This window comes from Gymnoscopelus braueri, assembly GCF_963280865.1.
Source record: "Gymnoscopelus braueri genome assembly, chromosome: 8".
Classification (NCBI taxonomy): domain Eukaryota; kingdom Metazoa; phylum Chordata; class Actinopteri; order Myctophiformes; family Myctophidae; genus Gymnoscopelus; species Gymnoscopelus braueri.
The window spans coordinates 5,485,023-5,497,832 of NC_137609.1; the positions used below are offsets into that span (position 1 = coordinate 5,485,023).

The window sequence follows — 12,810 nt, forward strand, 5'->3', positions numbered from 1 at the left end:
TTTAAAGTTAGCATGTTCAAAAAATTGCTATAGCGTCCCCCTTTGGCCAATTAGAGTAAGATTGGTTTCAGTGATATTTGGAATGACCCTCTACATTACTGCAAAGTTTCAAAGAAATGTGAGTCTGCATGATTGTGTTAGGGGCAGATGAATAATTGTCATAAAACTGCAATAGGTAAAACCTATCTTCTCCTGGGATTTTTGAGTAATCTGCACAAAACTCTTTACACATGAACTTTGGACCTCTGCCGACAAAACGTTAGTAGCGGATTTTCCATAAATGAAAAAATGCAGAAGTTAGGAGCCAATGACTGTTTTTCATATAATTCAAAATGGTGGGCGATCTAAAGCTCAAAGGTCAAAAGTCAGACCACGAAAGTTGTCGGGCATGAGGAGCCGCATGTGAGTATCGAAGTTCCATGACTGTAGGTCAAACAGGGCATGAGTTCTATAAATATATGTTATCATGATTCTCGGCTGTGTGTTTCTCTATTGTATTCCTTCTATCATGCTTGTACATGTATGTTTTTTTCTTCTCACTCAGTTGATTATTCATTGAGGCTGGTCGGCGGCCAAAACTCCTGTTCTGGCAGAGTAGAGATCTACCATGGTGGCAGTTGGGGGACAGTGTGTGACGATCGTTGGCAACTGAATGATGCCCAGGTGGTGTGTAGAGAGTTAGGATGTGGAAGGGCTCTGTCAGCACCAGGGTCGGCACACTTCGGACAGGGTGGTGGGAGCATCTTGTTGGATGATGTCAGCTGTTCAGGCAGTGAAGCAAGACTCTCACAGTGCAGCCATTCTGGGACTGGAAACCACAACTGTGGTCACCATGAAGATGCTGGTGTTACTTGTGAAGGTAAGTGTAATAATAAGTTAAGTTTCCGAACTTTTTGTGGGCAGTTTTATATACATGATCATATTGGCTTTTAAAGGGTACTGATGCAGCTGTGACTGCCATTCATCTTGCACTGAGCCAATGACTGTTTTTCATATAATTCAAAATGGTGGGCGATCTAAAGCTCAGAGGTCAAAAGTCAGACCACGAAAGTTGTCGGGCATGAGGAGCCGCATGTGTGTATCGAAGTTCCATGACTGTAGGTCAAACAGGGCATGAGTTGTACCTGTTCAAAGTTGGCACTTTCAGTTGAGTGCTATAGCGCCACCTTTTGACGAAAGATTTTGAGAATTATTTCTTGATAGTTTTTCATGACCATCTACCATATGGCCGAGTTTCGTAAAAGGCGTATGCACGGTTAAGCCAGAACTGCCAAAAACAATTGTTTTTCAAACTGCTCAAAATTGCGGACAATCTAAGGGCGGAGCTTACTGGTCAAAGTGATACCTGAGTTCCTCGTGAGTCAAGGCAAAAGTGTAAGCAAGTTTCACGACTTTCGGCCAAACGAGGCATGACTTATGCCTGTTTAAAGTTTGAATTTTCAAAAAATTGCTATAGCGCCCCCCTTTGGCCAATTGGAGTAAGATTGGTGTCAGTGATATTTGGAATGACCCTCAACCTTTCTGCAAAGTTTCAAAGAAATGTGAGTCTGCATGTGTGTGTTAGGGGCAGATGAATCATTTTCATAAAACTGCAATAGTTAAAATCTATCTCCTCCTGGGATTTTTGAGTAATTTGCACGAAATTCTTAACACATGAACTTTGGACCTGTGCCGACAAAACGTTAGTAGCGGATTTTCCATAATTGAAAAAATGCAGAAGTTAGGAGCCAATGACTGTTTTTCATATAATTCAAAATGGTGGGAGATCTAAAGGTCAGAGGTCAAAAGTCAGGGGGTGAAAGTTGCTCAGCATGAGGAGACGCATATGTGTATCCAAGTTTCATGGCTCTAGGTCAAACAGGGCATGAGTTGTACCTGTTCAAAGTTGGCATTTTCAATTGAGTGCTATAGCGCCACCTTTTGACGAAAGATTGTGAGAATTATTTCTTGATAGTTTTTCATGACCATCTACCATATGGCCGAGTTTCGTAAAAAGCGTATGCACGGTTAAGCCAGAACTGCGAAAAGTGGCAGAAGAAGCGGAATAATGCGAATCTTAAAACAGGTCCAGAGCTGAGCTCTGGCCCCGTAATAAAGCGAATAATAAAACAGGTCCAGAGCTGAGCTCTGGCCCCGTAATAATAATTTGTGACCCAGATACTCACTATCGTGACACAAATTCTCAATATGGAATATTGATTATTGTATTCAAAGTTGCTTCTTCTTTACTGTTAAATGAAATCTTCAGGTAACTCTGCAAGCTCTACAAGGTCTCCAAACACAACTCCGCCTTCTACTGAGGGTAAGTATGTCTTGCCATCTATAAATATATGTTATCATGATTCTCGGCTGTGTGTTTCTCTATTGTATTCCTTCTATCATGCTTGTACATGTATGTTTTTTTCTTCTCACTCAGTTGATTATTCATTGAGGCTGGTCGGCGGCCAAAACTCCTGTTCTGGCAGAGTAGAGATCTACCATGGTGGCAGTTGGGGGACAGTGTGTGACGATCGTTGGCAACTGAATGATGCCCAGGTGGTGTGTAGAGAGTTAGGATGTGGAAGGGCTCTGTCAGCACCAGGGTCGGCACACTTCGGACAGGGTGGTGGGAGCATCTTGTTGGATGATGTCAGCTGTTCAGGCAGTGAAGCAAGACTCTCACAGTGCAGCCATTCTGGGACTGGAAACCACAACTGTGGTCACCATGAAGATGCTGGTGTTACTTGTGAAGGTAAGTGTAATAATAAGTTAAGTTTCCGAACTTTTTGTGGGCAGTTTTATATACATGATCATATTGGCTTTTAAAGGGTACTGATGCAGCTGTGACTGCCATTCATCTTGCACTGAGCCAATGACTGTTTTTCATATAATTCAAAATGGTGGGCGATCTAAAGCTCAGAGGTCAAAAGTCAGACCACGAAAGTTGTCGGGCATGAGGAGCCGCATGTGTGTATCGAAGTTCCATGACTGTAGGTCAAACAGGGCATGAGTTGTACCTGTTCAAAGTTGGCACTTTCAGTTGAGTGCTATAGCGCCACCTTTTGACGAAAGATTTTGAGAATTATTTCTTGATCGTTTTTCATGACCATCTACCATATGGCCGAGTTTCGTAAAAAGCGTATGCACGGTTAAGCCAGAACTGCCAAAAACAAGTGTTTTTCAAACTGCTCAAAATTGCGGACAATCTAAGGGCGGCGCTTACTGGTCAAAGTGATACCTGTGTTCCTCGTGAGTCAAGGCAAAAGTGTAAGCAAGTTTCACGACTTTCGGCCAAACGAGGCATGACTTATGCCTGTTTAAAGTTTGAATTTTCAAAAAATTGCTATAGCGCCCCCCTTTGGCCAATTGGAGTAAGATTGGTGTCAGTGATATTTGGAATGACCCTCAACCTTTCTGCAAAGTTTCAAAGAAATGTGAGTCTGCATGTGTGTGTTAGGGGCAGATGAATCATTTTCATAAAACTGCAATAGTTAAAATCTATCTCCTCCTGGGATTTTTGAGTAATTTGCACGAAATTCTTTACACATGAACTTTGGACCTGTGCCGACAAAACGTTAATAGCGGATTTTCCATAATTGAAAAAATGCAGAAGTTAGGAGCCAATGACTGTTTTTCATATAATTCAAAATGGTGGGAGATCTAAAGGTCAGAGGTCAAAAGTCAGGGGGTGAAGCATGAGGAGACGCATATGTGTATCCAAGTTTCATGGCTCTAGGTCAAACAGGGCATGAGTTGTACCTGTTCAAAGTTGTCATTTTCAATTGAGTGCTATAGCGCCACCTTTTGACGAAAGATTGTGAGAATTATTTCTTGATAGTTTTTCATGACCATCTACCATATGGCCGAGTTTCGTAAAAAGCGTATGCACGGTTAAGCCAGAACTGCGAAAAGTGGCAGAAGAAGCGGAATAATGCGAATCTTAAAACAGGTCCAGAGCTGAGCTCTGGCCCCGTAATAAAGCGAATAATAAAACAGGTCCAGAGCTGAGCTCTGGCCCCGTAATAATAATTTGTGACCCAGATACTCACTATCGTGACACAAATTCTCAATATGGAATATTGATTATTGTATTCAAAGTTGCTTCTTCTTTACTGTTAAATGAAATCTTCAGGTAACTCTGCAAGCTCTACAAGGTCTCCAAACACAACTCCGCCTTCTACTGAGGGTAAGTATGTCTTGCCATCTATAAATATATCTTATCATGATTCTCGGCTGTGTGTTTCTCTATCATATTCCTTCTATCATGCTTGTACATGTATGTTTTTTTCTTCTCACTCAGTTGATTATTCATTGAGGCTGGTCGGCGGCCAAAACTCCTGTTCTGGCAGAGTAGAGATCTACCATGGTGGCAGTTGGGGGACAGTGTGTGACGATCGTTGGCAACTGAATGATGCCCAGGTGGTGTGTAGAGAGTTAGGATGTGGAAGGGCTCTGTCAGCACCGGGGTCGGCACACTTCGGACAGCGTGGTGGGAGCATCTTGTTGGATGATGTCAGCTGTTCAGGCAGTGAAGCAAGACTCTCACAGTGCAGCCATTCTGGGACTGGAAACCACAACTGTGGTCACCATGAAGATGCTGGTGTTACTTGTGAAGGTAAGTGTAATAATAAGTTAAGTTTCCGAACTTTTTGTGGGCAGTTTTATATACATGATCATATTGGCTTTTAAAGGGTACTGATGCAGCTGTGACTGCCATTCATCTTGCACTGAGATTGGGGAGGGTAATCCTAAGTCTTAGGTGGAGCTTTGAGTAGTGAGATAGTCATAACATGCTTTAGATAAAACAATGGAATAAGACAAGGACAGTCATCCTCTGCATATTTGGTCTGTAGCTGTATGTCTTAATAAATCATCATTTAATAATTTTCAGGCTCTGTGACCTTTTGCACAACGCAGCTTCATGCTGTTCTTCCTATAGAAACACAGAGTTTCATGATTTTATATTTTCTTTTCTCTCAGTTGATTATCCAGTGAGGCTGGTCGACGGCCAAAACTCCTGTTCTGGCAGAGTAGAGATCTACTACGGTGGCAGTTGGGGGACGGTGTGTGACGACTCGTGGGGTCTGAGTGATGCTGAGATAGTGTGTAGACAGATAGGCTGTGGAAGGGCTCTGTCAGCACCACACTCGGCACACTTTGGACAGGGTGGTGGGAGCATCTTGATGGATGATGTCAGCTGTTCAGGCAGTGAATCTAGTCTCTCACAGTGCAGCCATCTAGGGTTTGGAAGCCATAACTGTGGTCACCATGAAGATGCCGGTGTTGTGTGTGAAGGTAAATATAGAACATACTTATTTGATCATGAACTTCAGTGTTTGTACTGTATGTCTGTTGCCATTTATACAAATTGCTTTAAAGGAGTAGTTCACCCAAAAAAGTTACTATCAATTACACACCGCATGAAGCCTTGAATTCAATGCGATTTTTTAGTCTTTAACGCTTTCCTGAGACAATAATTTGATGACCGGGTGTATTTCCAGTAGGAAACTCAAAGAGACTCCTTTGAGTTTCCTACCGGATACATTAGCATCTTTCCGCCGGTCATCAAATTATTGGCTTAGGAATGAGTCTAAAAAAAAATATATATATTGAATGCTTCATGGGGTGTGTAATTGACAGAAAATAAGTAATTGTTGGGGTGAACTACTCCTTTAAGAATACTTTCTAAAGTAATTCATAGTATTATGAAAATGTATGTTTATTATTAATTCCACAGGACCATAATGGATATTATGCTTTTGCCACATCAGAAACTGAGATTTTGTTCATTCAGAAGGGTCCTGGTTTATTTCTCTGTGCTAATCTCACCTGGATGAACTGTATTTCAAATATGTCCCCAATTAATAATATTGTGTTTCATGCATGAACTCAAGGCTTCATGGGGTGTGTAATTGATTGAAAATAAGATTTTTTTTGGGTGTACTACTCCTTTAATCTTTTGCTGGATAATACTTCAATGTTGGAGCTAGGATTTATGCGTATGGTAGAGGGTGAGCAGATTTTAAGTCGCAAGGTGTTCCAACACATCTGGGAGCAGTTTGGGGAGGGGAGTCTTAAGTTTTAGGAGGCAATTCAAGTCCAGACAAATTTCACAACAAACTTTAAGGGGGGGGAGGGGCCTGTTCTTCCTGTAACAACACCACATTTTATGTTCTTATGTTTCTCTTCTCATTCAGTTGATTCATCCAGTGAGGCTGGTCGGTGGTCAAAGCTGTTCTGGAACGGTAGAGATCTACCATGGTGGCAGTTGGGGGACGGTGTGTGACGATTCCTGGGGTCTGAGTGATGCTGAGGTAGTGTGTAGACAGTTAGGCTGTGGAAGGGCTCTGTCAGCACCACACTCGGCACACTTTGGACAGGGTGGTGGGAGCATCTTGATGGATGATGTCAGATGTTCAGGCAGTGAATCAAGGCTCTCACAGTGCAGCCATATCGGGTTTGGAAACCACAACTGTGTTCATGGTGAAGATGCTGGTGTTGTTTGTGAAGGTAATACATAATTATGAATAAATATGGCATTAAGTGTGTTGTCATTTGTTAAAATTGCATTGAAATATTCTTTGAGGACTATTGTTTAATTTTTTTGCAATTGGTAGTATAATAACAATTTATAATTATTCCTTTATTTTTATGTTATGTTTTTCTACTAACTCAGCTGATTATCCAGTGAGGCTGGTCGGCGGCCCAAACTCCTGTTCTGGCAGAGTAGAGATCTACCATGGTGGCAGTTGGGGGACGGTGTGTGACGACAGTTGGCATCTGAATGATGCCCAGGTAGTGTGTAGACAGTTAGGCTGTGGAAGGGCTCTGTCAGCACCAGGGTCGGCACACTACGGACAGGGTGGTGGGAGCATCTTGTTGGACGATGTCAGCTGTTCTGGCAGCGAAACAAGCCTCTCACAGTGCGGCCATTCTGGGACTGGAAACCACAACTGTGCTCATAGTGAAGATGCTGGTGTTACTTGTGAAGGTAAACTTGTTTTTAAATACCCTTTATGTCTTTATGCCCTTTTATAAGTACTTGGAATTGCCTTTCTCAATGAGATGTGCTATACAAACACAAATACAAACGGTCTATTGAAATATTACAGTCCTATTCTGAGAAGCACTGGGTCCTTTTCCGGAGAACAGGTTGGAGTGCATTTAGTCATTACTACATAGTGATTTTAATTGAGAGAATAGAAAGGCTGAGACGGCGTGTGGTAGGAAGAGGAGGAAGTCATTAGGTTATATTCACTTAAGTCAGTGAGGGCAAGTGCTTTAGGTGAGCATCTTAATGAGGCAGGTTTTTGTTTCAAATGCATACACAATATGGAATATTCCATAAACAAAACAACTGGGGAAGCACCTCACTTTGTATTTTATGAAATCTTATGAAGTAGTGGAAAAATAATAATAATAATAATAATTCGTGACCCAGATACTTATAGATAGAGAATGGTTTCACAAATTCTCAATATGGAATATTAATTATTTTATTCAAAGTTGCTTGTTCTTTACTGTTCAATGAAATCTTCAGGTAACTCTGCAAGCTCTACAAGGTCTCCAAACACAACCCCGCCTTCTACTGAGGGTAAGCATGTCTTGCCATCTATAAATATATCTCATCATGATTCTCGGCTGTGTGTTTCTCTATTTTATTCCTTCTATCATGCTTGTACATGTATGTTTTTTCTTCTCACTCAGTTGATTATTCAGTGTGGCTGGTCGGCGGCCAACTCCTATTCCTTGGTGCTTCCACTTACGCTGATATGTTGCGTGCTGTAGAAGCCCCGACGAGGACGCGCATGTAAACAAAGCCTGCGTGCGAGACGGCGATGGGTCCCGACTAACGCCTGGAACAATAATATTTCTAACGCGATCCTCCATTGCAGAGTGATCGCCGATCGAAAACGGCTCACTTCCACCACGTTAAAAAGAAATAGGAGATATTAATCTTTTAGTCAAGGAGTTAACAATGGAGCGGACGACCGGAAGCATTTTTTACATGGATCCACATCCGGCCTCTCCTTCTTAGAGACTCCTTGGATGATGCCAAAGTTTTGTTAGAGTGCTCCACGTGGGAAAAATATATATATAAAAAAATGGGCCAAAAACGGTCCGGACCGTTAATGGCACATAACGCATAGCTTCTCAAAAACGGTACGGACCGTTTTTGGCACTCAATGTGTTAATGACACATTTTCGATTGTGTTCGCCATTGTTTAAATCACATCTGCATCTTCCAACCTGTAGAATAGTGACACGCCCACTTCGGTATCCAGTTCAGGGCAAGAAAAAAAGTGTTTTTTGTTTCAGTTTCCGAACCAGTTTTTGGGGTTCTGAACCAATTCATTTGTATCAAAATTAGGCGGGAAAGAAGAACGGAACCGGTTGAACCCCGGTGGAAAAGGGGCCTTTTAGAGGCAGTCCCCGCTTGGCCTGGGGAGCTTTATGAGCTTCATGCAGTACCAGTTGTCAACCAGTAGGTGTCCCAACCGACACCAATGTTGAAATGTCTCAATGGAAGTGTAGGGAGACCAGCTCCAATGGAGCAGGGAATATTAACCATTTCCTTATGTATCTGTTTTTTGTCCCCAGGATCTTCAGGGGAAATGTGGCGGGCTGAACCAGAGGCCCTTCCAATGATGCCATGATGAGTCCCAATATATGACTTAGATTTTAGATTTCTGTGATTTATATTATTACTTAACAAAACCAAGGGGAATTTTATGAAATCTCATGTCATCAGCATCTGTTTTGTCAACATTTATAAAAATGTTCATCTGATTTCTATTTTATCTTTTCTATATAATATTCAACAATCAAATCCCAATCAATTAATAAAATACTTGAGCATTCATTTCTGCCTCTTTGTGTTTCCTCTTAAGTGATGATAGTGTGTATAAATACAATTTATCTATATGTACCAGTAGTGTCTCAGAGCCTCTGCCTGATGAGATTAAGGGGGAATTTCTTTATAGGTTATAGTGCAAGGGTTTTCAACTGGTGGTCCGTGGACCACTGGTGGTCTGTGTAGGTATTGCATGTGGTCCCTGATCATGCATTTAGTAATGTAGGAAAGTGAAGATTTGTATTTGATTTGATTTTACCGACCACTAGTTGAGAAACAGTGCAGTAAATGGCCTGGTGACGTATGATAACGCGCCAATGTTGTCAGTTACTGGAAAGTCGGACGTCAATATCTTCCACAGAAAAGGGAGTTAGAATCTCAAGGGAACCTGTACCTGATTGCCTGGTTGAGTCACCATTATTAGGAAATATGCCCATAATCAATGGCATGTGTCTGCTCGCTCATACATAAGTTACAATGAATCAGTCAGCATGAGTTTAATATGGAAGGTTAAAGGGTAGGGTAAGTGAAGATATTTTTGGGTTAAAACAAAAAGCTTTATGTAAAAAGGTTAAAGCTCTATATTCTGATAGGAATCATTGCTATAGAGTGTTTGCTCAGTCACAAGGGTCTCCCTGTCTCTCCAGCTCTTTAATAAACAGAAAATACATTTTCAGGTAGGTGACAACATTTCAGCCAATCAGGAGAGTGTTCCCATTTATCAGCTTCATTTTGATAGTGATCCAGTTCCAATGTTGTCTGCTCATTTATTTGTGTCATCACTTCCAATTGCATTTGTTTAATCTGTATCCTGACTGAGTTCTCTATCCTGATTGGATACAATTGGTATCCCGACCTGAAAATGCATTTTCTGTTTAATAAAGAACTGGAGAGACATGGGAGACTCCTGTTACTGAACAAACAACTCTATAGCAATGATTACTATCAGAACATTTAAGAGCTATTTAATAGAACAGAATAAGCACAACCATGGGAAAGGAATAAATCAAATTAAGCCCTTAACAGTCATTATTTAATTTCAAACTTTTTCCTCCACGCCCATATCAACCCCTCCCAACACAACAGTGGTCCCCAGGTTGATTATCAGTCAGGGTGGTGGTCCCCAGGGTTCATAACCAGTTGAAAACCCCTGGGCTAGTGGTTAAGATGTTGGCTTTCCATGCGGGAGACCAGGGTTCCAGGGTTATAAAACAGACAAAATAACAAACAGAAGAGATGCATTTCAATACACAACGTGAAGCTTCATAGATAAAAAAATAAAAATAAATAAAAAAAATAAAAAATAATAGTAGATATTAAATAAGTTATGGTTAAATAAAGGTCATGGTGTAAAGATGCAAAGGTCAGATGATACAGTAGGTCAAGATCAATACCAACTCAACGGGACAGACAGATTATATTTCATATTTCATAGGAGGGTGCAATGGGGCCAGTAGTGACTTTAGACTAAATGACAAAAACAGACTTCCAAAATGAAGAGAGCGACCTTAACACAACCAAAACATATGAATATGACAACGATTAGCAGACAGTAATATAGTGTATCATGTGTTTGAGTTTAGAGTTATCTGAAACAGTTATAAACTGTGCAACACTTTCTGGTCCCGTTTTTTAAAAGGACACACACGCACGCACCCCCGCACGCACACACACACACACACACACACACACACACACACACACACACACACACACACACACACAGTTTTCTCCTGGTTGCAAAAACTGAGATGTACCACTAGATGGAGACATCATCACATTATCTACCACAGTTCACAACACAGGTGGCTGTTAGTGTTAACCAACTACTCACCAGAAGTTATTTTTAATAGGTTAACGTTCAGTTAAGTTGTACTCAATTCATAGAGACGTTAAATGACAGACAGATTTACACTACTATGCAGAACATCATATAAATAGTTTAAAAAAGAAAAACATAAGATATGTACAGTAAACAGTTCGGCGGGGGGGGGGGGGGGGATTCGGCTATTGCTTTTACAGGGGCCAGTTTTGAATTGCAGCCCCCTGTAGGTACTCTTTTAGGGCGGTTTTGACGGAGAGAAGGGTTTTAAACTCCTTCCCGGCTTTTGGTAAAACATATTTTATGTTTTTCTTTTTTAAACATTTGTGTTGCATAGCAGGAGAACGAATTCAACCCCTTGTTTGTCTCAAGTACCAAGATGCCACCTGACATTGAGTAAGAGCATCATTTTAGACAAGGCCTCAGTCTCTGAACAAGGACAGATGTTGATGTTCAACATTAACCCACATCCCCATAGACAGTCATCCCTTTGAACAGTGCAGATATGTTTTATGCCTCCATCACTTTATTCTCATTCCAACTTTCTGTACTGCCCCTCAGCACTGGGTGGAAGGTTTTCACATGGAACAGTAGCTTTTACAAGGAACAATAGACAAGTCAGACATGCAGATTGCTCATTGTTGCTGGAACATAACACTTCATTGACATTCTTGATGTTCCTGGAAACAATTTTAAGGAAGAGATTAATTTGACACCTGACACATTAATACATTGACACCTGATCTGAAGTTCCTTGTACTCTCGTTCTTTGTTCTCTCATTTCTTTGTTTAGTTTTTGTCTTTTTTTCTCTCCTCTTTTTATTTTGATGAATCATGGAGATGTACGGGTTGGCAGCCATTGGACAGAGCCTCTATTATTTGATGACTTGTCTATGGGGAGAGTAGGAAGAATGAGAGGTAGACAGTGTGTGGTAGGAACAGGAAGAAAGTCATCAGTTTATGTTCACTCATGCCACCGAAGGCAAATAGTAAAATAGTAAATTATATATATTTATTTATTTATTAGATATTTCATATTTTAGTAAAAGTTGATTGCCGGCTTTGAAGACTTGAGTCCTAACCCTTTGAAAGATTTGAAAACAGACCTGACCCTCCAACCGATGGTAAATGTGAATTGCCATCATCTGTCGACATATCTTTAAATTATTCTCTTTTGTTTAAGTCTAAGTTTGTTTAAGTTTGTTTAAGTTTTGTATAGAGTCAGGGCTCTAGATGCATTTTTCAACACATCGTATGGTATTCTTGTGTGGGAGAGTAATTGTCTGTATATTCATCAGAGCTGTAAATCGTTCTCCTACAGTCCATCGCTCAACATTACAAGCTTCTGAACTTATTCAAGGACCCCAACGGAAACAAGCCCGCAAGGACTTTTTTGGCCGGACCTTTTAGACAAAAGCATTATAAATATAACTGTGTTGTTTTACATTCTTTTGCCTAATAAAAATTTCAATCAATCAATCAATGTGGCCAGAGTCAAATCCAAAGTTGGCCTGCGACTGGCTAGCATGGTATAAAATGGTGTAAAATGAAACCAAATGGATCCGTAAGGTCGGCATTAAACTTAATTTACAAGAAGTCTACACAATTAGAGAATGGAGAAGAATTGTTATTTTTGATCAATGTTTCCCTGTTATCTCTCCTATGATGATACCAAAATATTCCAAGTTTTGGGTCTGAGAGCCTAAATCTCATCAAATGGTGGTTCCATGGCTCAAATGCAGAATAAATAATGGTCCTTGATATGAAAATGGTTGAAAACCACTGGGTTGAATGGATTCTCTGGTCACTGTACGACTGCAGCTGCACAGATTCCACAGGGCGTGATGGGACAGTGTGGTACCAAGTGGCCCGTCAGGCTGACACCTGTGGAAACACACTGATTGTGAGGATTTGTCTGCTAATTCTTCACTGTAATCTGATGTTATGTGACTGGAAAACTACTCTATTCTATCCCCCCTCGTTCCGTCCTGTCCCCTGGAAATAGCATGAGTACCAGACTGAGAAGTTAATTGATAAAAAATTAAAATAAATCAGCTGAACGGAGCGAATCAGTCTGGATTCCAGGCCAGCCCATTTGTTATGGAACATGGGTAGGGAGCATCGTAGGCGTAGGGTGTGTGTCAGGAGTTTTCAA

At 41.0% G+C, this 12,810-nt stretch overlaps 1 protein-coding gene across 1 annotated transcript; it reads left to right on the forward strand.

Moving 5' to 3' along the window:
• Positions 1-754: 754 nt before the first annotated feature.
• Positions 755-8,636, forward strand: LOC308090120 (scavenger receptor cysteine-rich domain-containing protein DMBT1-like; the record flags this gene model as incomplete). Its single annotated transcript, XM_080435155.1, has 6 exons — positions 755-859; positions 2,582-2,731; positions 4,399-4,594; positions 4,960-5,274; positions 6,656-6,970; positions 8,581-8,636. The coding sequence occupies 6 exons, from the start codon at positions 755-757 to the stop codon at positions 8,634-8,636; spliced, it is 1,137 nt and encodes a 378-aa protein (XP_080291281.1).
• Positions 8,637-12,810: the final 4,174 nt, after the last annotated feature.